This window comes from Protomyctophum bolini, assembly GCF_963924005.1.
Source record: "Protomyctophum bolini genome assembly, chromosome: 2".
In the NCBI taxonomy this organism is placed as follows: Eukaryota; Metazoa; Chordata; class Actinopteri; order Myctophiformes; family Myctophidae; genus Protomyctophum; species Protomyctophum bolini.
The window spans coordinates 35,867,505-35,895,260 of NC_137863.1; the positions used below are offsets into that span (position 1 = coordinate 35,867,505).

Consider the following 27,756-nt stretch of genomic DNA (forward strand, 5'->3'; position numbering starts at 1 on the left):
GCTGTTTTTTCCCTATTACGCAAAAGGTTTGAAAACCACTGCTGTATATTCTGGAGGCCAGGGGCAGAGGCTTGTGGTAGGGGGGATGGGGAGGAACCTTAAGAACTGCTGCTATGTTTTTTAACCTCGCCATATGATGCTATCCTGCATTCTTTTTGAGGGGCGCTAGCCACTCCAATACATGGCTTTTGAAGATTAGTTACGTCACATGGCAGCCAAGTCTATGGGATGTTTGTTTAGAGCACTAACACTTCAAAAGTGTGATTTATTTTCTCTAATTCTGTGTCCCCACCCTGTGTATCCCAGGGTCATTCCAAAGGGCCCTTCCTGGTGAGTGCACCCCTGTCCACCATCATCAACTGGGAGAGGGAGTTTGAGATGTGGGCCCCGGACTTCTACGTGGTGACATATACGGGGGACAAAGACAGCAGGGCCGTCATCAGGGAGAACGAGTTCACTTTTGAAGAAACTGTCAAATCAGGGCGGAAGGTCTTCCGCATGAAGGTAAGTCCTTCTCATCTACACTATGCTACTCTGCCAAGATACAGTAGCACAACCGTACGGAAGACGTCGTGGTAACTCTGATTAGACTTTTATTTTGTTATTTGACCGTGCTAATTATTAACAGCGCTCTTGTATACCCTAAATGCATGTTGCAGCGCGACAGTCGAATATAACTTAAGGCTTTAGGCATCCGCACTGATATCTTACACTTTCCACATGTCTGGTATACAGCACTGAATAGAACGACATAATTACGTGAATCTCATTAAGCATGCTTAATGTTGAACATCATTTGCTGTAAAGTATATAATGTGCTTCATCATCTGTTGTTTCCCCTGCAGAAAGACGTGCCAATCAAGTTTCATGTGCTGCTGACATCGTATGAACTCATCACTATAGATCAAGCCATTCTGGGCTCCATTGGCTGGGCTTGTTTAGTGGTGGATGAGGCCCACAGACTCAAGAACAACCAGTCAAAGGTAATACAGTACCGCATTTTAGGGAATATATATATAGATATATATAGCCTGGAGGGTGCATCGGTCAACCGTCAAACTCACAAGCGTAACAGGACTTGCAAGGCTCACCGTTGCTCCTATCCGCACCAAACGTGGCACACACACACACACACACACACACACACACACACACACACACCAGGGTGCCAGATTTTCAGGCTGCATAGCAGTATGCGTATGGTGGTGTATGGGAATTAGAATTGATTTCCCACTCTTTATTGTTCTCTGTGATTGTGATATTGCTAACACTGTGTCCTGTTCAGTTCTTCAGGATTCTCAATGGATATAAGATCTACTATAAGCTGCTGCTGACCGGAACCCCTCTGCAAAACAACCTGGAAGAACTGTTCCACTTACTTAACTTCCTCACTCCAGAGCGCTTCAAGTAAGTCCCCACCTCTGCCCTTTCATTCTCCCATCCCTCCTTCCTTATGTCCCCCTCTGTCCCTATACCACCTTTGCTCTGCTAATAGCTAGCTGTCCCTGAAATGCATTGGTGCAGTAAAGTATCTCTCTCCAGTGCACACGCCCAAAGTAACTTTCCATGCTTCTTGTCCTCAACCCCTCTATTCCCCTATCCCCCCTCCTTCCCGATTGTCATATTTATATCCTGAACCCTTGCCATCCGTTTACCTTCACCCAACCATCCTATCACCCATCCGTCCATCTCACCAGCCCCTCATCTTTATATCCCCTCATCACATTGCCCTTCCACCTCCCTGTCTCCAGGGCTGTGTTATTAGCCCTTAGCTTGTCCCTGAGGCAGCTGGGAGCAGCACTTTGGTTCTGCCCCCATAATGAAGTCTTCCTGGCTTGGGAGGTGCACCAGTGACTTCACTGCAGCTCCTGCAGTATCACCTCAATCCTCCAGAGCTATGAGCTGTTATGGACTCATTTGCTCTTTTTACAGTAACATCGCAAGAACAGATTGTGCTAATTCTGGTCCTTTGAGAATACGTTATATCCTCATATGACAATGTGTTTCAATGTGGTATTATATTTATTATAGCATCTACCGGTATCTGTCTGTCCATCCGTCTGTCTGTATAGATAGAAGGTATGCGCATGCATAAAGTCAATGGAAAATCTAGTGGCAAATCGAGTGGCAAAGTGAGTTTAACGTCATTTAAAGCAATCAGATAGGACTTTTCTGTTCGGATGTATGGTCTGTCAAGTCCAGAAAGTAGTTTTTTGACACTCAGTAGGCGTTTCCACTTTACTTCCGGGTATGATGATGATGTCACACACATGTCACACGCAAGAACGACTGACATGGAAACATAGCTTTTTCAGAAAACTGTCAGGATATAGAAGACATTTTTAGAATCTGAACAAATGGGATAACCATAACCACGGGAGCAGCGCATGTTCGAGCGCCAGTCCGACCGATGTTCCCTGCATGTCGGATTAATGCTCCGTCGGAATTACCATGGGATCCTCAACAACACACACCTCCATTATAGGCTAGAGAGGCCCCACACTCTCACTTTCTGGTTCTGTGCGTGACCTGTCCACTGTGTCCAGTAACCTGGATGGCTTCCTGGAGGAGTTTGCCGACATCTCCAAGGAGGACCAGATCAAGAAGCTCCATGACCTGCTGGGGCCTCACATGCTCCGGAGGCTGAAGGCCGATGTCTTCAAGAACATGCCTTCCAAGACGGAGCTCATCGTCAGAGTGGAGCTGAGCCCCATGCAGAAGTATGTACAGTATACATCGCTGAGTTTAGCCGCTGTGTTATTCTCCCGGTGCAGAGGCTTGTACTGTACAGCTCTGAGTTACGCTTCTGTGGCGTTCCTCTCTAAGGTTATAAGCGGCTGTCATTTTCTTCTAGTGGAGAAGTACAGTATGCACTGTAGTAACTGTACAGCACCGAGTTAAGCTTTAGACATATGCACAACACATTTATAGTTACAGATACACACACATTAAACAATATATTTGTTATTTCATTGACATACCGTATGAACATTTGCCTACGCCCGCTGTATACAAATTGGATGTTGATGATGTCATATTGACAGTGACACTGTGATATTATATTACTTTGACTTCATGTCATATTGACCTCCAAATTATTGACTTCCAGTGTTAAATAATTTACGAAGTAAATATTTCACAAATTATAAAACATGTGAAAAATATGACTTCCTTGTCCTACTGGCAGCATGCACAATAACATTTGCCGCTGATCAACCCATTGGTTTGCGAGATTAGCCACGGACACATCAACAGACAGATACACAGACAATCTTCTAGACCGCTCACCTCCCAGGATCTCCCGTCAAGTCTCTCCTCTCTCCTGCCCTCAGTTTTCTTGTCTGTTAGGAAGTATTTCTGGTGCAATGCTGTCATTGTCTCATCCTGACTTAGTTCAGTGTCTGACCTTTGATCTCACAGGAAGTATTACAAGTTCATCCTCACGCGGAACTTTGAGGCTCTGAACTCCAAGGGCGGGGGGAACCAGGTGTCTCTGCTCAACATCATGATGGACCTGAAGAAATGCTGCAACCACCCCTACCTGTTCCCTGTGGCCGCTATGGTAAGCATACATCAACCACCCCTACCTGTTCCCTGTGGCCGCTATGGTAAGCATACATCAACCACCCCTACCTGTTCCCTGTGGCCGCTATGGTAAGTGTACATCAACCACCCCTACCTGTTCCCTGTGGCCGCTATGGTAAGCATACATCAACCACCCCTACCTATTACAGCAGGTTATTATGACTGTCATGATATGACTGTCATATCACAGTTACGACTGTCATGGGTACTATTAATTGGACTTGAACATTGTCAGCGGAATATTTCGGACACACCCACAAGAACACCACATCCACACTGCAGTGGTTTATGCTCACAGCACTTGGGAATCTTAGTACTGAAGAGATTTCATTTGTGAAACTCAAAGAAAACACTGCGCTGGGTAGTTTTCACCTTATATACGAGTATATTCTTTAGTTTTAGATCCTCGAAGAAACGTATAGTGGAAAATTTAAGTTTGGAAACAAGTTCTGTCTCTTGTTTTGTTGTTGCCTGAAATACTTTCTTTGGTTAAGTTGGGCTTGGGATTTAACAAGTGACTAAATGAAACTACAGGTGTTGTCAGGCACATTACATGTCATCATACTAAACGCGCATTTGTAATGGTGACATCACATGCAACTGTGATGCAACAAAATGTGTTAAGTATCATGAACAGTTTTTTTGCATTTTGCATTTTGCTTATTTTTTGCCAATAATCAAAAATCCAATTAAAAAATGTCATCGAACCAGGAAGGTGCTACTAGCCAGTAGCTACCTGCTTCCAACTACAGATACAGTATGTCATATGTAAAGAATAGCCTGTATGTAAATGTCTGTAATGAGCATATTGTGCCCTCTCTTTCCAGGAAGCTCCTGTATTACCCAATGGCTCCTATGATGGCAATCAACTGGTAAAGTCCTCAGGAAAAGTCACTTTGCTTCAGAAGATGCTAAGGAAACTCAAGGATGAAGGACACAGAGTTCTCATTTTCTCTCAGGTAATTTCCAACAATGATTAAGGCTGTGCTTAGTCATTCAGTACAATGACTTGTTGTTGGTTGTGTGTGTATATTTTTTACATAGAGACATTCTTGTTTTGTATATTTGGAAACATTGCATTCAAAATCTCAGTTACAATACCAACTTGAAAGCTTTTGAGAGGACAAAACTAAAAGATCGGCAAGCATACTTTCCGTTTTGACTGCAGGCTGAAAGCACAGTTTTATAAGACATGAGAACATGCCATTTTCCACAACACTGACCTAACAGTGGTCACAGCAGAATGAACCTTGTAATCCCCTCCATAACCCAGATGACCAAAATGCTGGACCTGCTCGAGGATTTCCTTGAGTATGAAGGCTATAAATATGAGCGCATTGATGGAGGTATTACAGGTGCCCTGAGGCAGGAGGCCATTGACCGTTTCAATGGTGAGTCACTTAATCCTCAATCTCTCCACTTTCTATCTTTCTGAGTTACTTACTGTCTCTCAGTAGTGTGCATGCATGCATACTCACGCACGCGCACGCACACACACAAACACACACACACACACACACACACACACACACACACACACACACACACACACACACACACACACACACACTCACGCAAATGGTGTTTATAAATGCCTGTACAGTATGTGTGCATGTTTTCCCTCTGTTTTCTCATATACACATAACATGTCCTTTACTTATCATTCTTGCTGTCTCACTCACTTGCGTATGTATACACACAAACACACACGCTCGCGCGCGCGCGCACACACACACACACACACACACACACACACACACACACACACACACACACACACACACACACACACACACACACACACACACACACACACACACACACACTGACTCCCTGCTTCGGTTTCCACTACAGCACCGGGCGCTCAGCAATTCTGCTTCTTGCTTTCGACACGAGCCGGGGGTCTCGGCATCAACCTGGCCACTGCAGACACTGTGGTCATCTACGACTCAGACTGGAACCCTCACAATGACATCCAAGTACTGCCTTCACAAGTTCCTCTCACAAACACACTTGCATGTTCATGTTCTTGCATGGGTGCGTTACATTAGATAACTCTGCAGTGATCTGATCAGCTCACACACAACCCTGGCTTTTCAGAAGGTGGCATATGCGTTTCCTGTTCCAGTTCATTTTCACATTTCAACAGCTTTGTTTGATTGGCTCAAGGTTCAAGGTTGTACTTTATTGTTACATCTTGTGTACAGGTACATAAGAGTAAAACGTATTTTTGTTTGACTTCCTTACAGACAATGCAGCAGCATATAGATAGCATAACATTCTAAACAACAAAACACAGCAAGTTAGGTAAACTTTATGTGAATAGCTTCACAGTAGGTTATGTACTTATGTTCCATAATGTATATATATATATATATATACAACACAATTTAATTTAAGAAGGTGCAATTTGAGGTTATGTTGTGGTTATGTTCCGTATATAGCAATCAATCATACGCCAAGAGCCAATCATATCAGTCAATCAAATGAAGCTATGGGGAAATGGGACTACAGTTAAGTAGGTAGCCTTTTAGATGCCATACATACAGTATATATCTGTGTTGGTCACTCACTGTTCTATAGTCCTTTCTTAGCAGATCTACAAGCTCATAGCGCGCCACCGAGTGGCACGCTACGAGCTTGTCGATCTGCTATCCAAATCCTTATTTTTTTGTTCCCGTCTGCAGGCGTTCAGCAGGGCTCATCGTATCGGCCAGAATAGGAAGGTCATGATCTACCGCTTTGTGACGAGGGCCTCGGTCGAGGAGCGAATCACTCAGGTGGCGAAGAGGAAAATGATGCTGACCCACCTGGTGGTGCGACCTGGTCTGGGCTCCAAGACTGGCTCCATGTCCAAACAGGAGCTGGACGACATCCTCAAGTTTGGCACCGAGGAGCTCTTCAAAGATGAGATCGAGGCAGCAAGAACAGGCATGGGCATGGCTGCTTTGGGTAAGCTCTCTATGTGTTATGTACTCTTTATGCTGTGGTCACGCTAGGGCTGGGCGATATGGAAGTGATTAAATACCACAATATTTTGGTATCAATATAGTGACAATAATGTTGTATTGTGTAATGATAATATACTGTATATACATTTAAAAACACTTTGATATCATGATATTACAAATACGAAATCCAAAATTGCATGATGTCTTATCACAATATCGATAATAATATTCATATATTGCCCGCCCGTAACGCTAAGGTTGTTTTTCTTCCTACTAGGCAAAAGTGCAGAATCTGGACAGGGCTGCCCTGACATTTCGAAATTGTGTTTGTTTTTCTCATGCCAGGCAAAACTGTATTGTCATCTCAGTTAGTTGCAAAATGTCTCGTTAGCTTCGCTAGACTAAAATTCTAAATGTCATGGCATTCCTTTGTGTGTATATGTGAGAGTTTATCAACAGAGGGCCCTGCTCTTTGCTAAAGTAAAGTTTACTGTGGGAACGAGTCTTGTGTTCGATAACATTATGTTAATTATGTTTAGGTTGAGGTCACATTTTCCGTGGTTATCTCTATTACCCTACACTACAGCAAAAAGGTCCTGGGTTTGAACACAACTGGGGCATTTCTGTGTGTAGTTCTTTCGTGTTTGTGTTTTCTTTAAGTGCTAATCAATATTCTGTGGTAATAAATCACATCCTTACTAAGACCTCTGTATTAACCTTCTATTGTTTCATTATGTCTACCGTTTTAAGTGCCATAAAAACAGTGATCTAATATATTACAGCATGCCCGCGGCCCATATTATTAACATTGTCTGGTCGGCAGGGGACATGTCGAAGGACGGCGAGGAGGGCAACGTGATCCACTATGACGACAACGCCATCTCCAAGCTGTTGGACCGTAGCCAAGACAACACAGAGGAAACCGAGATACAGAACATGAACGAGTATCTCAGCTCCTTCAAAGTGGCCCAGTATGTGGTGAAGGAGGAAGATGGAGAGGTTAGTACCTCTGAGCTCATGGGCTCTATGCACACACGCCACATGGAAAGAATATGGTTTATGATATCATATAAGTAAACAAGTGACCATAACAGAGAATGGATCTGTGTGATTTACCTAATGATAGCAGTATTAGATTTGAATATACTACAGACAGTCAACGAAATTGAATCGAAGGATTTGGTCTCAAGTACAAAACTTGTTTTTAAGAACATCTACATAATGAAGTGTCCCACAGATGTTTCTGTTTGGAACAGCTGCTCTATCTGGTTGTCGATGAGTTTCTCTTCTTAAGAAGCTTGAAAGAATTTCATTGCTATTGTTTACTAGACAAATACAATGAGACCATAATTATCACTTGCCCTTTGACATGTTGAGTTCATTTCACAGCAAGGTCACTCATAGTGACAGTTCAGCTTGCACTGACTGGTCAGTTACTGCTGGCTAATACCTAATATGTAATTTGTTTTGCCCCTCCTATAAACAGCTATAGTGTAGATTCTAACTGCACACAAATGCCATTGACAATGAATGGACAATTTACGTCATATGTGCCTGAGAAAATCGACTGTCGGTATGTCTGTCGGTATGACTGTCGGTATGTCTGTCGGTATGACTGTCGGTATGTCTGTCGGTATGACTGTCGGTATGTCTGTCGGTATGTCTCTCGGTATGTCTGTCGGTATGTCTGTCGGTATGTCTGTTGGTATGTCTGTCGGTATGTCTGTTGGTATGTCTGTCGGTATGTCTGTCGGTATGTCTGTCGGTATGTCTCTCGGTATGTCTGTCGGTATGTCTGTCGGTATGTCTGTTGGTATGTCTGTCGGTATGTCGGTGAAGACCCTTGGCCAATAAGGGACCACTATTATTGGTGACGTATTTTTGTTTCATTGGATGATTTGTTTCCAGAGCTGCTCGTTACCGGCGTGTCACATCATGTGTTTTGACAGACTGTGTGTGTGTGTGTGTGTGTGTGTGTGTGTGTGTGTGTGTGTGTGTGTGTGTGTGTGTGTGTGTGCGTGTGCGTTTGCGTGTGCGTGTGTGTGTGTGTGCGTGTGTGCAGGAGGAAGTGCAGCGGGAGATCATCAAGCAGGAGGAGAACGTGGACCCAGACTACTGGGAGAAGCTGCTGCGTCACCACTATGAGCAGCAGCAGGAGGACCTGGCCAGGAACCTGGGCAAGGGCAAACGCATCCGCAAGCAGGTCAACTACAACGACACCACGCAGGAGGACCAAGGTTCGTCGTAAACACAACACTCACACACATATACACAACCCTGGGCTCTTCACCCAGGTTATACACCTGCACTGTAAAATCCCCTGTTAATGTAACGACAACGAGTGTAACAATGAAGCAAATGGACCCCTTGTGGTTAATTTGTTGGAGTGAAATTAACACTGAGGATTTTACTGTGTTGTTTTGGGGTTTTTAGTTGTACTAATTAAGCCCTATACAGCTGAGCTAGAACAGCTCATTTTTGAAGTAGGGATGTAGAGACAACTTCAAATAGTTGGTTAGATATACAAAGCAAGATACCTATTCAATAATAGGTTATTTTGGAAATTGTAAGCATTTAGCTCAACAGCAGCCATTTGACGGCGAATGCAAAGACCACAGTCTTTGCAACTTAGCTCAGAGGACACATGAAGTGAAGACGTGGAGCTGAGTTGTCCACCAGAGCAGTCAACTGCTGTGCCACATTTACAGAGAACTGGTACAGTATACAGCATGCCCCAACTAGAGTGGTCTGTAGTAATCTGCAGTGCCATGGCGCCCCCACGTGGTCACATACAGAAGTGAATGCACTGTGCTTTTTCTCTATGATCTGTGGCTCAGAATGGCAGGATGATCTTTCAGACAATCAGTCCGAGTACTCCGTGGGGTCCGAGGACGAGGACGAAGACTTTGAGGAGAGGCCTGAAGGTGAGTGGACGGGATGTGATGCTTTCGTCTCCATGTGCATAGTCATGTCTGATTTACACTTGGTTGCATATGGTGTTGCACATCGCAACACCATATCATCTACAAGCTCACAATGTGTCAGAGCATGACGCGTTGTGAGCTTGTAGATGATATGGTGTTGCGATGTGCAACACCATATCATCTTGTAGATGTCCTATTCTCGTAAGTATAAAGCAGGCTTTAGTGTCTGGTAGTGGCAAGTAAAGCATGGCATTCGTTAGTTAGTTGATAATATAAAATAATATTCTAACCACAGTGTGATACTGAGGTTAGAATTAGAAGGTTCAATCTTATCTTAACACTTTCCTTTCTGTAGATCTTATCACAGATTATTCTGTGACAGTTATTGTTACTGTACTGTACTGAGCACACCTCACTAACACCATTGTCTAAAAAACTTTGCTGAGGCCATCCTCTAATGGCTGCTTGTGGTCTTTCCCTGTAGGCGGTCGCAGGCATTCCCGCCGGCAGCTCAGAGGTGAAAAGGACAAACCTCTCCCACCCCTACTGGCACGTGTAGGAGGCAATATTGAGGTATGACACCTACCTGTATATTGTCCTTGGCTGGACACATTGCTGTGCGTTATGAGACAGCATATAAACCAACACATCAGGTGCGATCATAGAAATAAACATGCATTTCCATAGTGCTTCTATGTCATATACAGAAGAGGAAGTAATCAATCCATGGGGGCCTATATGAAGATGTTTAATATGAAGATGCGATTGTTATGGTATCATACAGTAGCAATAAGCATGTACAGTGTATTATAGTGAAGTGCACTACAGATAAGGCAGCAGCTATACTACTGTACAAAGTGCCAACCTGTGAGGTTTATGGTATTTATTAGTGAGACTGAAAGGACAAATCACACCACACACTGAATCAACCTGACATATTTGCTTGGTAAATACTGAGCAAAGGCTTTGGGTATTATTCCTATCAGATGCAGTGACCTGCCATAATGTTATGAATGTTATATTGGTATATTATTATGAATATGTGCCATTATTCTCCTCATCTCAGGTACTGGGCTTCAATGCTCGCCAGAGGAAAGCCTTCCTCAATGCCATCATGCGCTGGGGCATGCCACCTCAGGATGCTTTCAACTCCCATTGGTTGGTCAGGGACCTGAGAGGAAAGAGCGAGAGGGAATTCAGGTAAGGCCAGCTGACAGGATTCCTGGGTGAGGGTACAGGTTCTCTAAATAGGTGCCCCCCACTCTGGGGCCCCACTACGGGGAGTGTGTGGGCGCCCGTATCCGTGTGCGAAGCGCGCATTTAATTTTTTTTTTAATATTAAGTCTGTCTTCGAGCGATTTCACGTTGGCCATGTTAACCATAGTCAGTTCTGTTCATAACTAAACTCACCATTTGTTTTGTAACTCCATGTCTTATAATGTCTACTGTCTACTCTTCTCACATTGGGCGCCGAAAGGAATCGGACCGGGCCTGCCTCAATGCATATTATAATTTGTTAAGGTGCATGAGGCCAAACTGAGGGGGCACGGAGGCCATCGCTTCCACGGACAATTCCGTGGAAGCGATGTTTGAAAAGTTACAAGCAACATGCAAAGGTTTTTAGCCGTGACCTTGCAATTTAAGGAGCTGATTACGTGCTTGTTTTTGTCCCCGTTAGGGCTTATGTGTCTCTATTTATGAGACACCTGTGTGAGCCGGGAGCAGACGGAGCGGAGACCTTCGCAGACGGAGTCCCACGTGAGGGTCTGTCCCGCCAGCATGTTCTCACAAGGATTGGAGTCATGTCCCTCGTCAGGAAAAAGGTACTCAAGCTGTTCCACTTTCCAGCAACAAAAAAGGGTAGGTTAAGAGATATACGCAGGCCAGTGTGGCATCTTTTTTTATTTTACTTCTTTATTTTTGAATTTTAGAAATATGCAAGACACAGAAAAAATTAATGACACACAAGACAAACAGCAAAATATCAACATAAATAGAAAAAACTAAAACGGAAGAGGTCGTGGGATGTACAGCAACAAGTAACAACATCTTGTGGTCAATACAAGAGCTAAGCGGGGGAAAATATTAGCATGGTACTAGCATGCCTGTTTTTCTAGGAAGAGGTATCTATTCTCACATTATAGTATACAAATTTCAATTTTAAATATGAATTTTAATTGATATGAAGTTTCTTTTCTTTTTTTCCCCTATAATTGTACTTGCGATAGGTAATCTAAGTCATCATTATTAGTATATTATCATTTATTTCACTTTATCATCATGCTAGGCCGCCTGGTGTCAGGCATACAGTGAAAGTGGTTGTTGGAAACCCCATCTGTTAGCCTAACTCAGAGAAAATATTAATAGTACCTGGGCACTTCAGGTGAGACTACCCAAGTAAAATATGCTTCGTCAGTCACCCCTGCAAATCAATAAAACACGTGCAGACCAGTCGAGTGCTCCACTATATTTTATTTGGGTAGTTAACCATTTGAGCACCAATGAGCCCTTTTATCTTCTGTTGGCTGAAGCACACATGGACTTCTCTTTTTGAGTAGTGCAACCACTCCAAGGAACAGCAATGTCCCTCATGGGCTCCATTTTCGCCTGATCTTTCTAAATACACTGTTTTGGGATTTAGCAGTGGGGAAGGGGTGTTCCCCCACTAAAGTTGGTATTTTGGTTACCTGTCTAAATCCCTAAAACACCTCCGTTACCCGTTATATTATGTATAGGTGTGGTTTGGGCGTCAATAATTAAACCAATCACCAGTCCACGTGCCATTGACTTTAAGAGATTCCATATCCGTTGCCCGTTATGCCCAGCTCTATATTGCTTCATAGCCTTACCGTCTATAGCCCATGGAAGAGCGATGTGTTGCTGCCTTGAAGTCTTGATGGACCCCCCCCCCAAGTGCCAAGGACACTCAAATTAGGGCTTTCATTTGGTATATAGAGGTATAGGCCTAGTGCGTGTAGGCCGTCTCTAAGGAATGGTATGAAGCGAAAAGGAAAGTTCGGTAAATACACCGTTTTAAACCCCATTTGCTGCTGATGAACTGAAGCAAATGGAATCGCGCACACCGCACAACAAATAACTTCTTTGACTATACAATTATATAAACACAATGGACACAAGGAACTTAAGTGGCAGGCACTCGCTTCTGCTGATTATAGGAAAATTACAAAGAGATGCATAGGAGAATAAGGAGAGATGATGCAGCTTGCACTAGCGGGCATCTCCATGCAGGCGCGCGGTGCCCCGTGCACGCCGCTCTTTACCAAACTAATTTGGCATTACGAGTGCTTTCCACTATCACTTTCCCAAATATGTGTGACCAAAATAGCAATTTAGGGGAAATGACCACGCCTCTAGGCGCAAATACCGGTGTCGGCAAAAAGGATAGCGGGTGTCACTGGACCAAAATACCCTTACGGGACAGAGGAAGCTCCTATATTAGTAATTTTCGGGCAGCGGCTGAATTGCGGGCCGTGTTGCAGGTAAAGGCGGCGTTGAAATTGGAGCCCATTATATCCTAACCTATGTGACTATGTCTTAACCTATGTGACTATGTCACAATGTTTAGAGTACCAGTAGGGGCAAAAGTGGCGCTGTTCTGCTAGAAACAGAGGGAGAGAGATAGCGTTGCACTGTTGCCTGCTAATATGAGAGAGAGAGAGAGAGATATCTGCTAATTCCCCCACACAGTAACTCTGTCATTTCTCGACCGTTTCGGAGGCGGGGCGACTCGCCGGAACTGGGCTGGCAACCTGGGCGCGTTACTGTGGGTCTGGAAGTTCCGGGGACCCCCACACGGAGTTGCACCACTCAGTTGCAGCTGACTGTCGGCGTGTATCATGTCATTATAGGCGAAAGTTTTCAATTTATTTTTCTGTCAAACACCCTTGTATGTGTGCTGCTGTGTGTAGGTGCAAGAGTTTGAGCATGTGAACGGGAAGTTGAGTTCTCCAGACCTGATTCCTATTGGGATAGAGTTGAAGAAACTGACTGAGAGTCTGTCATCTGATCCCAACACCCCTGTGCCTGCCAGCCCCATCGCTACGCAGCCCGGCACTCCAGTCCCACCAGGTCAAAAAGCAATCTCTGCACGGGTTATTGTTTTTCTTTTGTAAGATTGCAGAAGCAGAGTTCGCACCCATAGAAAAAGTTTTTCCTGATTAAAGTGACTTTTTTTCTACTTTTTTTATTTTTTATCAGAGAAGACAGAGTCTATCTCGGGCTCAGCGGAGGATAAAGAGGCGACGGACCATGATAACAAGAAACTGTCAGAACAGGAAGTGAGCAGAGTTTTTTTTTTTCTCCTCCATTCTTTCCTCTTTGATTGTCTTGTCCATCTTCCCACAGTCCATCACACTTTGACCATTCTCCCCTCATCATTGTCAAAGTGTGCTTCTGTCAAAAACTGACACCTCTTAACTCACCTCTCTGCCCTCCCATCTCCGTCTCCCCTCGGTCTGCTTCTTTTTTATTATTTCTCTCCACAGGCTCCTGCCAGCACAGAGACAACCTCCGCACCCGAAAAGCCATCTGACAGTGATGAGAACAAGGCCGGTTCGGAGGAGAAAGCAGGGGAAGAGAGGGACCGAACAGAGTCGCCCTCTGCAAAGATGGAGCCGGCAATCAACTCTAAGGATCCTGCTTTGAAACAGACAGAAATGCCCTCCAGTCAAACCTCGCCTAAAGGTGAGACAGAGGCATGACCTTTATGCTGCTTCCCGCAGGGTTCCAGGGTTGCAAGTTTAGCTGAGCATTTGCATTTATTTTATCTTCAGCGGAGCCCTGTAAAGACACTGAGAGGCCCACAGAGAAGGTAGACGTTGATGCCCTGCCTTCAAAGACAGAGGACAAGGAAAATAAGCCAGGTACACATTTGAGGCTCTTCTTTAATTCATCAGTGATGCAACAGACAAAAATGTCATCTTGAGATGTTCTTGTTTTTCTTCTGCAGTTGCTGAAGATGTCAAGAGTGAGGACGCATCAGAAGGTCGGATAAACGGAGAGAAAGATGTACTGGAGGACACAGAAGAGGGCAGAAGGGAGGACAAAAATGGGTGCAAAACCAGGTTCATGTTCAATATCGCCGATGGAGGCTTTACAGGTGAGCAATGGCAAATGTATAGTTCATTGTATGGCCATATGGTACATCGTTGGCAAACCATGCATTTTTAACCAGGCAAGCTAACTGCAGGTGCATTATTATTCTTTGTAGGGACAGAGAGCGTTACACGTACGCCAATCTAGGGACCCATTTGGGGTCCTTTGTTTTTGCCTCTGGGGGCACCACCTCCTTTTTTGTGTAGATACAGACATGAATCGGTTTCGCTCCTCCCCTTTCATAGTCCACTTCCTCCCAGGCGCTTCTGTCTTTCCTATTTTTACTAACAAAAACACTATTGCAACAAATTGCTATCTTGCCCCCCATACACGTTCTAAAACCAACCCAATATACCAAATTCGATTGATAGAGATCACGCCTGCAAATTTATTTCACCCCCTGTTCTCTCTCCCCTTGCAAGGCTTTTTTTGTTTATCTTACAGTACCTTTACAGCCTTTGATTGTATCGCTGTAAATCGTAAAAAATCCATTTCGACATAGCATTCCCAAGTTGTTGCTGTTTGAAAACAGCATGCCTTCTGAAAAACACAGAGGAAAAAACACCAGCGATAAATCCAACTGTTGGAACTGCAACTCCGGTGTTTTTACACGATGGTGGTGCTGACTTTGACAAATATCATCAAAGTCGTCCTTGTCAGAGAACGCTATTCAAACAACAGATCAAACTACATTTTATCTCTGATAAGGCAACTGCTGATAAAAACACAACTTATTGACACAAGGAATGAACCGTCGAATTACAGTAGAATTGTAATGACAATAACATTCACAATCACTTAATTCAGATGTGCTGCAGTGTTGAAACTGTGCAGCTCACTTAGGCGCTTATTGTCTCCACCAGGCCGAAGGCATGGGGAGAGACTAGAGTATGTTTTGCACTCCGTCCGTGTATGTGTGTGTGTTGTCCGTCCATCCATCCTTCCTTCCGTCCGTCCGTTACCAGCTAATCTCTGGCACCGTTGGCCCGATCCATGCCAAAAATTGCACACACACTCCAAAATATTCCTCAACGGCCTGTTATAGCGCCACCATGAGGCCGATTTAGGCAAAACACATTTATGTAGATTACTCGTGCACATTTTATCCATACATCACACAATTCGGTATGCACTATCTCCATAGTCATGTGATCAACACGGATCTGCACCATTTCCCATCTTCCATCCAGATTGGCTAAGATTCCACTAGGCCGAGGACGACATGCCCCAATTTTTTTTCCAAATCACGGTGGCGCTATAACAGGGCAAATCCTGTTGTACCTATAAATGCATCGATCTGTGTACAACTTATGTATGCACACTCCCTAGAGGCCATGGAAAAACATTTTTCCTGCATCCCTCCACATCTGCCAGTTATAGCGCCACCATGAGGCCGGTTTCTGCAAAACACATGGTTTATGTTAGTCCACAGATTTCATCCAAATCTCACGCTAATCGGTACACATGATCTCTGTAGTCATGTGATCAAGACGAGTCTGTTGGATTTCTCAGATTGGCTAAGATTGCCTTCCAAAGTTTTCAGGAGTGGCCCGTTTTGTACAAAAAGTCCTGCTCATCCAGAATTCTATCCTCAGAGATGCTATGAGTGATCTGGCTCTGCATTTCCTCAACAAAATGAAGAACATTGTTGCAAAAAACTAACAAACAAAAAAACATTTTTATATTACTCCTACACATTTTGCCAAACATCACACCCAGAAGGGCACAGGTCTAGTTTAATGTCGGACACTACCTAACGTTTTTCTAATTAGAAACATGCATGGTAAGGTTTAAATGGTATAATAATTATGGCAGAGTTGGATTTTCTTTTGCACTGGGGGTATCTAATCCTCTCTTGGGCCCTCAGAGCTACACACCCTCTGGCAAACAGAGGAGCGAGCGGCACTGTCATCTGGGAAGATGTATGACATTTGGCACCGTCGCCATGACTACTGGCTGCTGGCTGGAATAGTAACGTATCCTTTCTTCAGACCTAGAGAAGAAGACTCTTTGAATATCTGCCAAAGTAATGTCATTATTTCCAAACTACTGGAGCTGTGGGAGTTGATTTAACTGACAAAGTGATAACTGCGACCATTTACCACTTCAGCAACCCACTTTCGCTTGCATTACAAGTATGATCGTCATTTGTGTTCCTTGACCAGGGTTGTGTTTTAGACATGGCTATGCCCGCTGGCAGGACATCCAGAATGACCCACGCTACGCCATCCTCAATGAGCCCTTCAAGACGGAGATGCACAAGGGCAACTACCTAGAGATGAAGAACAAGTTCCTGGCTCGGCGTTTTAAGGTGGGTTTGGGGGATTCTAGTCTCTAAACCAGTGATTCTCAATGCTTTAATTTCAAGAAACTCCAGTTTGCATTTGGAATAATAATAATAATAGAATTAATATTTTCATAAAATATTTTTATCTCTGGGACCAAATAGAACCCACTGGACCCTTACTGATTCATTTGGTTTCATTTGTACATTCTCTGAGTTACAGACCTAGAAGGCTCCATTTAGTGTCTGACTATGAGACATTTCACTGGGGGTCCCCAGTCCCCACATTGAGAACCAGTGCTCTAACTGTAAAATAATAATAAGAAGAAATAATCCTACCACCTGAGAGAGAGAGCGAGTGCATTTTCTGGCACTCTTCCGACACCCTATCCTAACCTAACATCACAGGGAAGTTACGGCTGATTTTTAACCGGCGACGCTGACACCCTACCCCAAACCCTTACCCTAACCTCACAGGGAAGATCTGTTACCGGTAGCGCATGTCGGGACCGCCACTGCCGCGGAACGGAGCGGCAGTGGAGTGTCATAATCCCCACAACTTCCCGGCCCTCCCCCCTGCAGCGCCACGGGTGTTATCAGCACTTGCAGCGTCTGGACCGGCGGCCGCCGAACGGACCGACACTGCCGCCGTACGGAGCGGCAGTGGAGTGCCATAATCCCCCCACCTTCCGTCTGATCACCGGTGATGGAGAATGCACTCGCTCCTTCTGCGGAAATGCCAAGCCCCTGGCTAAAGCCTGCTAATAAAGTATTCAATCAATCAATAAATAATAGCATATACTCTTTTCCACGTGTCTGTTTTCACAACTGAACTGAGATGAGTGCACAAATTAAATGTAGATGTATTTATCTTTTGCTGGTGAAAACCGATTAAATAATCTGTATTATTTTGAGACCGTTCCGGGGGTTAAAATTAACAGACAATTAAATGAACACATTACAACTTGTTATACAGTGTAGGAAGCCTACAGAGCTAAACAAGTATTCAGGATATGGGGTACAAGTTGGATTTAGTTAGGTTTGGTTTGGTTGCACTCTTAAGGGCGCTTGTTAGGAGCGTGTCTCTCTGTGCCTAGTTGTTGGAGCAGGCTCTGGTGATTGAGGAACAGCTGAGGAGGGCAGCCTATCTGAACATGACCCAGGACGCCAGTCACCCAGCCATGGCCCTCAACACGCGCTTCTCTGAGGTGGAGTGCCTGGCAGAGTCCCACCAGCACCTGTCCAAGGAGTCCCTGGCTGGGAACAAGCCTGCCAATGCTGTGCTGCACAAAGGTTTGCTTAGTTTACACTGTACATAATGAAGAAAAAACTAACAAAGCACGTCATCCTTCGGAATACCTTGATGTAATATTTCCAAAGGAAATTTCCTAGCAAATGAAAGGAAGATTAAACAGTATTATATTATAACTAGACAAAGTGCCCCTCGGGGCACAGGTCTCCACCAGGCCAGGTCAGGTTATTGTGGCCTCCTGGTGGCGCTATAATAGGCCAATGTGAATAGGGTGCCATGTCTTATTATGCCTTTGATGGCAATTGGATCATTTGAGGCATTTTGTTCCAAAAAAATGTTTTGCAAAAACCCACCTGTTGGTGGCGCTATAACAGGCCAATGTGAAAAGGGTGTGATTTATTCCTCAGCCTATTAGGAAAGTGTGTGAAACCTTTCATGTAAATTGCACGCTGCATTCATAATTTGAGGCTTTTTCTTCAAAACGGGCCAATTCTGCAAACTTTGGAAGCCAATGTTAGCCAATTAGGATGGAATATGAAATATCGGACAGATCCGTGTTGAGCACATGACTATTATGACAGGTAAAAGAGTAACGTTTGAGGCAGACTAACATCAGTCACTTTTCCATTCATTGTAGTAGAAGCTTGGTGCGGGTAAACCGCAGATGTGTCGTCTCCGCCTACAGGAAATACGTAGGCTGCGACCATGAGACCCATTACGGAATCGGTCCATAGGTAAAATGTGAAAATCTGCTTCATGGTGGCGCTATAACAGGCCATTCTGGAAAAGTTTGGGCAGATGTTCATCGTTGGCATCCAGGGAGTGTGTGTGCAAAGTTTTGCATCGACCTGGTTAACAGTGCCGTAGATTAGCTGACGGACGGACACACGGACGGAGGGCCAAACATACTCTCTCCCCATGCCTTCGGCCTGGTGGAGACAATTATAATTCTATAATTTTGTCAGTCTTGACCCTGACAAAAATACAAATTCAAATGAGTCGTATACACTGACAGATGCAATCTTTGATTTCTGGAATTTGAGTACTTATTTCCGGTCTAAATTTGAATAAATGTATTTCAACGGGTTAATACACCTGCCTCTGTGTGGTAACACCACAGATAATTCCCCTGGTTTGTCTTGGTCACAGTGCTAAACCAACTGGAGGAGCTTCTGAGCGACATGAAGGCAGATGTGACACGACTGCCCAACATGCTGTCCAGGATCCCCCCTGTGTCCGCCCGCCTGCAGATGTCAGAAAGGAGCATCCTCAGTCGCCTCACGAGCCGAGGCAATGAACCTCCACCACAACAGGTAAGAGCAGAACACGATCGTCAAAGTGAAAATCTGCGTTGAACCGAGTTCCGACCAGTTTTGGTTTCTTACTGTGGAATTACTTTTTCCTAAGTAAGTCCAGAATCCCACAAATGTAATCTAGTGTGTACAACAATAGATGATAAATGTTTTGTATGATAAAAACGAACACTTCTTAAATCATATATTGGCAGAGTTGTAGTTTTTACTGCTTTTTTCTTTTTAACTGTTCATACATTGAGTACAAAGTCCTTTCGGGTGTTTATTTTCACTACTCAAATGAAGTCCTGTCTGTTTTGTCTGGCCTAAAAGCACCTGGTCTGATCTTGTGTTTCTTGTATACAGCCCTTTCAATGTACAACTCGATAATTGCCTTCATGGCCAATACTGTATTTCTCTTGTGTAATCCAAAATGCATATCCGGAAGATTGTCTTTTCCCCTGATCACTTGTTTGTTATGTTTAGCCTTTCGCTCAGGGTGGATTTGGCTGTTCCCAAATGTACAGTGGTGGCTTTGGAGGAGGTTTCAGAGGACCAGGTGGACAACCCCTGGTCAGCTATAGCCAGATGCCTCTGGGACCCTATGTCAGTGGTAAGAATCAGCAATACACAGTGTACAATTTCACTTGTCTCAAGCCATTAGGACTATAGAGTGTTCAAGCCGAATGCATAGATGAAAACATATGGCATGTTGACAAAAGTGGTACAAAGTGATACACATGGACACTTTGGACAGGCATTACTAAATAATTATTCATGTGAATCATTTTGCAGTTGCTTTACAGTATGTTGCGCTGCATAGTGCATATCCATGGAGAATATCCACAGTAGATAATTAACACGTTATTTTCCAGTGTCCTCTCGCTATAATAGCCCATTTGGACAAGAACAAGAACTTGGAGCATTCATTCAAGAGTGTGGTAAATACATCTATTACTGTATGTCAGTGGTTCTCAAAGTGAGGTCAGGGGACCCCCAGGAGTCCTTGAGGGGTTCCAAAATCAGTGTAACTACTTTATACATTCTATATACATTGGCTGTTTGAAAATCTTTAGATCGTATATATTCAAAATAATATTGACAGAATGTGGAAAAAACTATTTTATTTTAAATTTCATGTTAACAAACCAAATCTTGTATGGGGGTCCGCGGCCAAATACACATTAATTTGGGGGTCCTTGACATGAAAAAGTTTGAGAACCACTCACTGTATTATGTATTCAACAAATGGTGTTTAATTTCCTGTGTCACACGTGTCTCCTAATGCCCTGACACATCCATCCAGCCAGACAGACAGACAGACAGATAAACACAAATTCCAATGGTTGAAAAAGAAAAAAAACACGTAAATAAAGCATCACTTCTCTTCCTGCTCTAGTGTCCTCTAACGGCCCGCCACCCCCTTCAAGCCATCTTGACAAGAAGTCAATTGACTCCCTGAGGGATGTATCCACTCCAGACCTCAAGTCGGGCAAACCCAATGATGTGATCTGTATCGAGGACTAGGTCGGTGACACTCTGAGGATGACGCTGCCCGTCTCTCCCTTCAGTTCCCACTCCTCCCTCTGTTTAGTCCCGCTCCTTTCTTTGAACAGCCGACCGACGACTTGACTCTATGACAAGAAGCTGTCTGTCTACGGAGGAAGGCAAAGAACCGCGTTTTTTGAGGTCTACAGATATATCTATCTTATGAATTGCACTTTTGCCTTTCAAGGATACTGACGTATTTCAGTAGATATTTGCTTTTACTGACTTGTTGAGGATGGCGCAGCTTGTATTAAGAGGTGGAAAACCTATTATTTTTTTTCCCAGCGCTACAAGAGGAACCTCTCTTTCTCTCTCTCTCTCTCTCTCTCTCTCTCTCTCTCTCTCACTCTCCCTGTGAGCAAGTTGGATGTAATGAGGTTCCGATGCTTGTTGTGCAGTACTCATTCTTGTTTTTATTCATACCAGGCCCAACGTTTTTCATTCTATGTGTACCCTGTTGCTGTCATCCATCTGCCTTTTCACTGTGCACTGTGACTGTGCCCTATTGGAGCTTTGTCCTTATGTAGAGGTGTGCAGCAAAGGGAACGGCCTCAGTCTTAAGGATGAGACATAATGAGAGGTTGTTTTTTATGACAGCCATTTCCGTTACTTTCAATCTATTTCCCTGTTTTGTAGTTTGTGTAGTGGCCAAATGGTCAGAGTGTTGCTTTGAAAATGTTAAAAGACTTTTACTGTTCACACAGTAGTTATAGTTAGTTGGACGCTCTCTGCCTCAATCCTGGAAAGGCTGCCACCTACTGGCAAACTTGAGAAGGTGAATTGTCTGCAGACACTGATGGCTGCAGTCCTTCACGAACCTGTGAGGGGGTTGAATGGTTGATCACTGGTACTGTACATAGTCTGAGTAAGAGACTGCTGTTTATTTTACCTCACATAGCTCTAATCATAGCGAAAACACTATTACACACATACTGTAGGTGAACTGGAGAGAGGCCAGGCTAGGCCTTGACCGAAGGTCACACAGACAGAGTAGACAATTTTAACACATTTCAGATTCAGTATTTATGTACATAGTATGAGCATTTCTTTGCAATTGAATGTCAGCAGTGGCTGCTTAGAGCTAAACCATTGGGAACAGACCCGAGGGGAGTGAACTATAAACAGGAACTCATCCTGTCTTCATCCCACAAGCGGGGCTTTACCCATCAGTTCTAATTCAGTGCAGAGTGTAGGGTGGGGGTTGGGGAGATTGATTTTATTTTGCCTTACATCCCAGGGACCTTCCCAGTTTTCTTTTGTGAGAAGCAAAGATTATTGCTTATGACACTATGTCACCTTATGGCTTGTGTTTGTTATGATAATAACTAATAAGCAATTTGTTTGCTTATTATCTTTACGTTAAGGTAAAATAGGTATCAAATGTATTTGAGCGAGGTCTTTCTTTTACTACTAGTTCAGTGCCATTAAAGGCGTTCTGCCTAATCTAGGAGAGCGATGATCTGATATGATTTGTAGTTGGTGAAGTATAATCCCGAGGCAAGTCTGTAATTTGTATTCGCCAATCGGTCTCTGTGTACAGTATAGGAGCATTCTCTGTATGTCAACTTTTAAGGACCAATGTTGCACAGCGATACTTTGTATTGATTATCTTTTACTTCTGGTTTCCTCAGCCATACTACATGGGGTTGGTTTTCCCCTGGATAATCTATCATAACCCTTTGCTCTACCTGGTGTAAAGACATAGCAGAGTGCTATAGCTACATATTTTCTTCTATGCGCTCATGAGACTGTCCTACAAGTGAAAGATTTTGTATATTCAAGGTTACTGTATTTACTTTTCTATTAATTCATCGTTTGAATGTTATGACTCAAAGTTATTATTATTATTATTAATATATTATTGTTGCATTGTTGCAGCACTTGAAGTTTCTCAGTCAACAGTGATTAGATGCACTAAATGGAAATGTATTTGTTGTATGACGATGAATATATTTTGTTATTGTCCTATGACAATTTCAAATGATTGTCCTGCAGAGGTCCTTTGTTCTGACCTCTCTTAAATCGTATTACTCCAAATTCATGTCTGGAATGAATGTGACAACTCACTTTAATGTTCAAGTATTAATAAGCGCAAAAATCGCAAGATATTGACCCACAATGTTCATTTAAAAAAGCAGGTCGTTTTTTTCTCTTGGTTGCATTGTATATTGATTTTATGTTTTTTGCGATATTTTCTGTTATGTGTTCATCAGTGCTGTTATGTCTATTGTGTTTCTGCTCAGACCATTATTAACCTGACCCTATCAGTTATTAAATTGCTTGACAGAAAGATCCTCAGAAACTTTGTAAATAATCAAGAGATTTTTTTAGACATACAGTATGTCCCGCTCAGAAGAAAATCTAATGTTTGCAGGGCAGTTGCCACAGAACTGCAGTGCGCACACAGAAATGTGCTCATTGATCACAATCATGTCTGTTCCCTTCAGGAGTGCTGACCTTGAAATGACTACGAAAACGCAACGCTCAAATGAAATGCAATCAAACTGAAGTCAAGTATGAATGTAACTATGTCTGCTAAAACAAAAAAGAAAACAAAGGCTTCAGTATAATACTTTAAATATATTAATGATATATGTACATGCTTATAAACAAGGCTTCAAAAGCTATCAAAAGAACCTGGTTAAGGCACCTTTTGTTGCAGCAAATGCACAGCATGTGAAACGTTTCCTACGGTTCACGTTCAGAGGGCAAGGCGGGAAATGGTGGTTTGGTGGGGTGGGTGGTTTTGGGGGTAGTGGTTGCTGTGTGGCTAGCATTTACAGACAATGAACTCCAATCAGTGTTATGGTACTGATATCTGTGCTGTATAGCAATTGAATGAAAAAGAAAAAAGAGAGAAAAAAAAGTTAATTAATTGTCATCTTTTAATTTGTTACTCTGTGTATTTGTTCATTGTGTTTTAATAAATCTTCTGGACAACGGTAAAAAAAGTCTGATTGTTTCGTTTGACGGCAGGTTCATAGCAGAATGTTTCCAATTCTGAATGAGTAATTATTTCCAAAATGTGAGTTTCCCTCACAGAGGAACTTGTAGTTAGTAGTTACTGTACAGTGTGTTCTGTGTTTGCCATGCTTCACGTCACAAACAATATGAGCCTTCACTACTGTTTTACTGTGTGATTAGGTAAAGAAATAGGTATATTGTAAGGCATCACATTAGACACAGACAGAGACTTCACTAGACCGTATCACACTTGACAACATAAACATTCTAAATGGGTCCATTGTATTTCCTGTTGCAGTGCTTGTGAATATCGTGACAGGAAATGAACTTGGACCCAAGCTGTTCCCTAGCAACTCAGTTCCACTGACAAGGTCTATTATGCAATCATAAAACACTACTATGATTGCTCAAATCAAATGTACACCTTATAACTTCTCTAGTCAAAAAATCGTAATCTTATTGAAATCCTATGAAACATGTTCTCCCTTTACTCTCTCCAGAAAATGCACTTCCCGTCATTTGAGTTTGAGAAAAACTGTTTAAATATTTTGTGCCAGGGACCTTAATTATATTAACATTATATGTTAATATAATTGTTTTAATGGTATTCAAAATACTTTTTTAAAGCATTTAGATCAACTAATACTAGCTGATGCATACAGAGTTAGAGTGATTCGAATGCTAGACCATTAACTAAGATTTACCTGGGGACCCTGAAATCTCAAGGACCTCAAGGTTCCCACTTTGAGAACCACTGCTTTAATCCACATCATATACATATTTATATATTAGAACAAAGATGAGACATTATTATTATTATTATTATGGCTAATGTTAATTATTAACCTTAGAATATATTATTTGAAATGCTGAAGCAACAACACCAAAGAGTGAAGAGTCAAGTTATTTTCTACAGCACAAATTTACTTCCATTCACTTTCATTGTGTGACAGTGTGTGAGGTCATTGATTTTTGACCAATTACAAAACCACCTGTGTGCTTTTGAACAATGGCTGCCTGCATGCATGAACGGGAGGATTCGGATTATTTACTTTCTCTGCAGGACCATTTTACTTTATGTCTATTTCTATGGGGGGGAGGAAACAAATGGAAGTATGATCGTATCGCATGGGACTGCATAGGGAGTGGGACACATAGTCCAAATAAAATTTTGTGTATAAACTTGGTTCAACAAAAACTAGCAAGTGTAGCTAAATAGCCTTTTTAGTTTCCCATGCTTGCTTTTTGGAGGAGACACTGCATGGACGCAAGTCACCCAACAGAACATTGTGGATTTGAAACATTTGGCTATCTCCATAGCTCTAATGCCTCCTAGAGTTTGCCTTAGAGCTATGGACCAGATCTAGGATTAAGTTACATTTAGTAAACATGACGAAGGCAGCCAAATTTTCCCATGGAAACAGCGTGGAGCTGTTGTGAAGTTCAATCACTTGTGAACTATACAGGCCAGAAAGATAACTCATAATGTGAGCTTAATGTGATCTAAAAACGTACGGGTTTCCGAGGCTACTCAAGGTAGGTTCAAGCATGCCTAAATTTAACCTCCCCTTTCTTTATGTGCACTTCTTTAAGGCTATGGACCAGACAGTCTATACTCTATAGCACAGCACATGACTGTCATACGAGCGTCATGTACGTGAACCATGGCCAGTATCAACGTAGGCTACAGTAGCTCTGAGCTATTATTAAGGCTACTTTTCTGTATACAATTTGCAAAAAAATATTATTAATAATAAATTGACTGTCATTTCATTGCAGTGGTGGTTAACAAATAGTTTCATTGGGACACAAACTCAATGTGTTGCAAAAATATTGTCATAGGGGGACACTCTTCTGTGTGTGTGTGTGTGTGTGTGTGTGTGTGTGTGTGTGTGTGTCTGTGTGTAAGTGTGTGAGGGGGAGAGAGAGAGAGATACAAGACATGTTTATTTTTTTATTTAGCTGATTATACTATTATGTTTAAACTCTCTTTCTCTCCCTGCCTCCCTCCCTCCAGGAGAACCAAGTCTTGTTAAAGGATTTCATCTAGCATTTGTGTTGGTTCGTTGGTCACTCCAGGCAAGCCCCCATAGGCATGGTGCCCAGGTCATCGTGACATCACGTGACATCATCAGGGATGGATATCCCTGATGTCATAGTAAATGCGACCTGCTGTTGCAGTTAAACCCATATATGGAGATCCCTTAATATGTCATCAATATTGGCCAGCATGCGTATATCTATTCTACGTCCGAGCATAGTCATTAGATATCTGATTGGCCTACTGACCCTACCGACACTCCCCTTCTAGCCCGTCTAGCCCCCATAGTCTCACGATACGCGAGGATACTCCATGTTGGGAAATAAGTACAAGAGAATGGCAGCTTTATTGGCACGCGGGACAGTAACTTGTAACTTTAATTTTTGTAGAAGAGGCAAACTAATAACTAAACTAAACTTGTGCCGTTTGCTTTGAATGAATGTACTATGGTTGGATTTGGCTGTGTTCTAAAAAGAAAATAATTCATCTTTTGAATTATCTTAATTCATTTCCCCGCTAATATTTAATCCAATATTCTATGCTGCCTAGATTGTCTTATTACCTTTGGAGCATACGCCGAAGTATTTGCCGCTTTGAGCCACGAAAATCCAGAATATAGTCTGATAGTTTGTTGTTGATGAGAAAAACCAGGCACCATGACAATGCAAGACAAGAACAGCCTCCACAGCGTGTTGTAGTGCAAACAAGCCCCCCGTTCACTTGCATTGAACTCATTTCCTTGGCCCGACCACCACTGGCCCCGGAAGTTTGATTTCCGATTTCGTCATCATAACGTGACGGCCTCGTCACCAGGTCCGCTACAAATCCGCTCTTTATTTTTAATATTGCGAATTAAACGCATTAAACAAATAGCGGGTTTAGCGTATTAAGCAGAGCTGATCGTTGGATTAAACAATTCAAGGCCGGCAAAGTGTTAAAACGCAGTGTTAGATCCCACCTCATCAAACCCTGTACACTCAAGACATGCTCCTTATATGTCCAGTACAGAATTCATTCCATGTTGGTCTGACCCCCCCCATGCCGAGGCGGATGCGTACACGCGTGCTTCTCACCCTCAGGCGTGTCTTACTGGTTACAGTATCTAATTGGTTAGGATAACAAGTCATTTGTTGGTTACAGTTGAATGCAGTGAATTCAATGTTGATTGTTTCTAATGATAGAATAATGTCAGATATTTATTTGAATGTAGCAAAGTCCAGCTGTATTTTGTACACTTTATGTACAGATTCAAACGCCATTCTGACTCCTGAGTGGCAGTCTACTGTTGAGTCGACTCAAGACGCAATGCCTGCTTTGCTAGGGGACAAATTGGTCACATGAGCTTCAGGCAGTACTACTTGTCAACCAGTAGGTGTCCTACTGACACCATGGTCAGAAGTGTCTCTCAATGGAAGAGTAGGGGGACTACCTCCAAGTTAACCACTGCAGATGATGAAATAATAATGTGTGCATTTGGCTTGATTCATACTGTTTTATTTATTTATTATGCAATGGCACTTAATCTGTGTCATGGTTCCAAACCATTTTCCTGCCTGCTTTAATTCTCTAACTTTTAGTCACATAATCTGACCAGCAGTCAGTTTTACTCCCACACCCTTTTCTAAATCCAACATTGGTTGGAACATTTTAAAAACTGACCCCAGATCAGCAGCATAGCATACAGAAAACTTCACCTCAGCCCTACTTATTCATTTTGCCCTGCCCACTTGATCTAAATATTTCCCCCTGAATGGTCCTAACACCGCCCCATAGGTTTTCCATTGGCCACACACACTGCTT

The 27,756-nt window shown here is 43.0% G+C and overlaps 2 protein-coding genes across 5 annotated transcripts in view; both read left to right on the forward strand.

Moving 5' to 3' along the window:
- Positions 1 to 23,508, forward strand: part of chd5 (chromodomain helicase DNA binding protein 5) — a 47,751-nt gene extending 24,243 nt beyond the window's left edge. For 2 of the 4 annotated variants that reach the window (XM_080787120.1, XM_080787122.1), the window contains 27 exons: positions 307 to 504; positions 846 to 983; positions 1,286 to 1,407; positions 2,547 to 2,720; positions 3,421 to 3,562; positions 4,413 to 4,544; positions 4,859 to 4,976; positions 5,440 to 5,564; positions 6,273 to 6,537; positions 7,360 to 7,535; positions 8,599 to 8,773; positions 9,374 to 9,460; positions 9,945 to 10,033; positions 10,527 to 10,660; positions 11,139 to 11,283; positions 13,390 to 13,549; positions 13,679 to 13,758; positions 13,966 to 14,164; positions 14,254 to 14,343; positions 14,430 to 14,579; positions 16,443 to 16,551; positions 16,754 to 16,886; positions 17,957 to 18,152; positions 19,261 to 19,424; positions 19,890 to 20,016; positions 20,279 to 20,344; positions 20,803 to 23,508. In XM_080787120.1, the coding sequence (XP_080643246.1) occupies positions 307 to 504; positions 846 to 983; positions 1,286 to 1,407; positions 2,547 to 2,720; positions 3,421 to 3,562; positions 4,413 to 4,544; positions 4,859 to 4,976; positions 5,440 to 5,564; positions 6,273 to 6,537; positions 7,360 to 7,535; positions 8,599 to 8,773; positions 9,374 to 9,460; positions 9,945 to 10,033; positions 10,527 to 10,660; positions 11,139 to 11,283; positions 13,390 to 13,549; positions 13,679 to 13,758; positions 13,966 to 14,164; positions 14,254 to 14,343; positions 14,430 to 14,579; positions 16,443 to 16,551; positions 16,754 to 16,886; positions 17,957 to 18,152; positions 19,261 to 19,424; positions 19,890 to 20,016; positions 20,279 to 20,344; positions 20,803 to 20,930 (3,822 nt within the window). In that variant the 3' untranslated portion in view covers positions 20,931 to 23,508. Of the gene's footprint in view, positions 1 to 306; positions 505 to 845; positions 984 to 1,285; positions 1,408 to 2,546; positions 2,721 to 3,420; positions 3,563 to 4,412; positions 4,545 to 4,858; positions 4,977 to 5,439; positions 5,565 to 6,272; positions 6,538 to 7,359; positions 7,536 to 8,598; positions 8,774 to 9,373; positions 9,461 to 9,944; positions 10,034 to 10,526; positions 10,661 to 11,138; positions 11,284 to 13,389; positions 13,550 to 13,678; positions 13,759 to 13,965; positions 14,165 to 14,253; positions 14,344 to 14,429; positions 14,580 to 16,442; positions 16,552 to 16,753; positions 16,887 to 17,934; positions 18,153 to 19,260; positions 19,425 to 19,889; positions 20,017 to 20,278; positions 20,345 to 20,802 lie in introns of those variants that run through there. The other 2 variants (XM_080787121.1, XM_080787123.1) reach the window with 2 other exon arrangements.
- Positions 23,509 to 25,332: 1,824 nt separating this feature from the next.
- The window catches only part of arhgef10la (Rho guanine nucleotide exchange factor (GEF) 10-like a), a 154,764-nt gene continuing 152,340 nt past the window's right edge, over positions 25,333 to 27,756 (forward strand). Inside the window, exon 1 of the mRNA XM_080780426.1 lies at positions 25,333 to 25,451. The gene's annotated coding sequence lies outside the window, so the exon portion shown is untranslated. The remainder of the gene's footprint in view (positions 25,452 to 27,756) is intronic.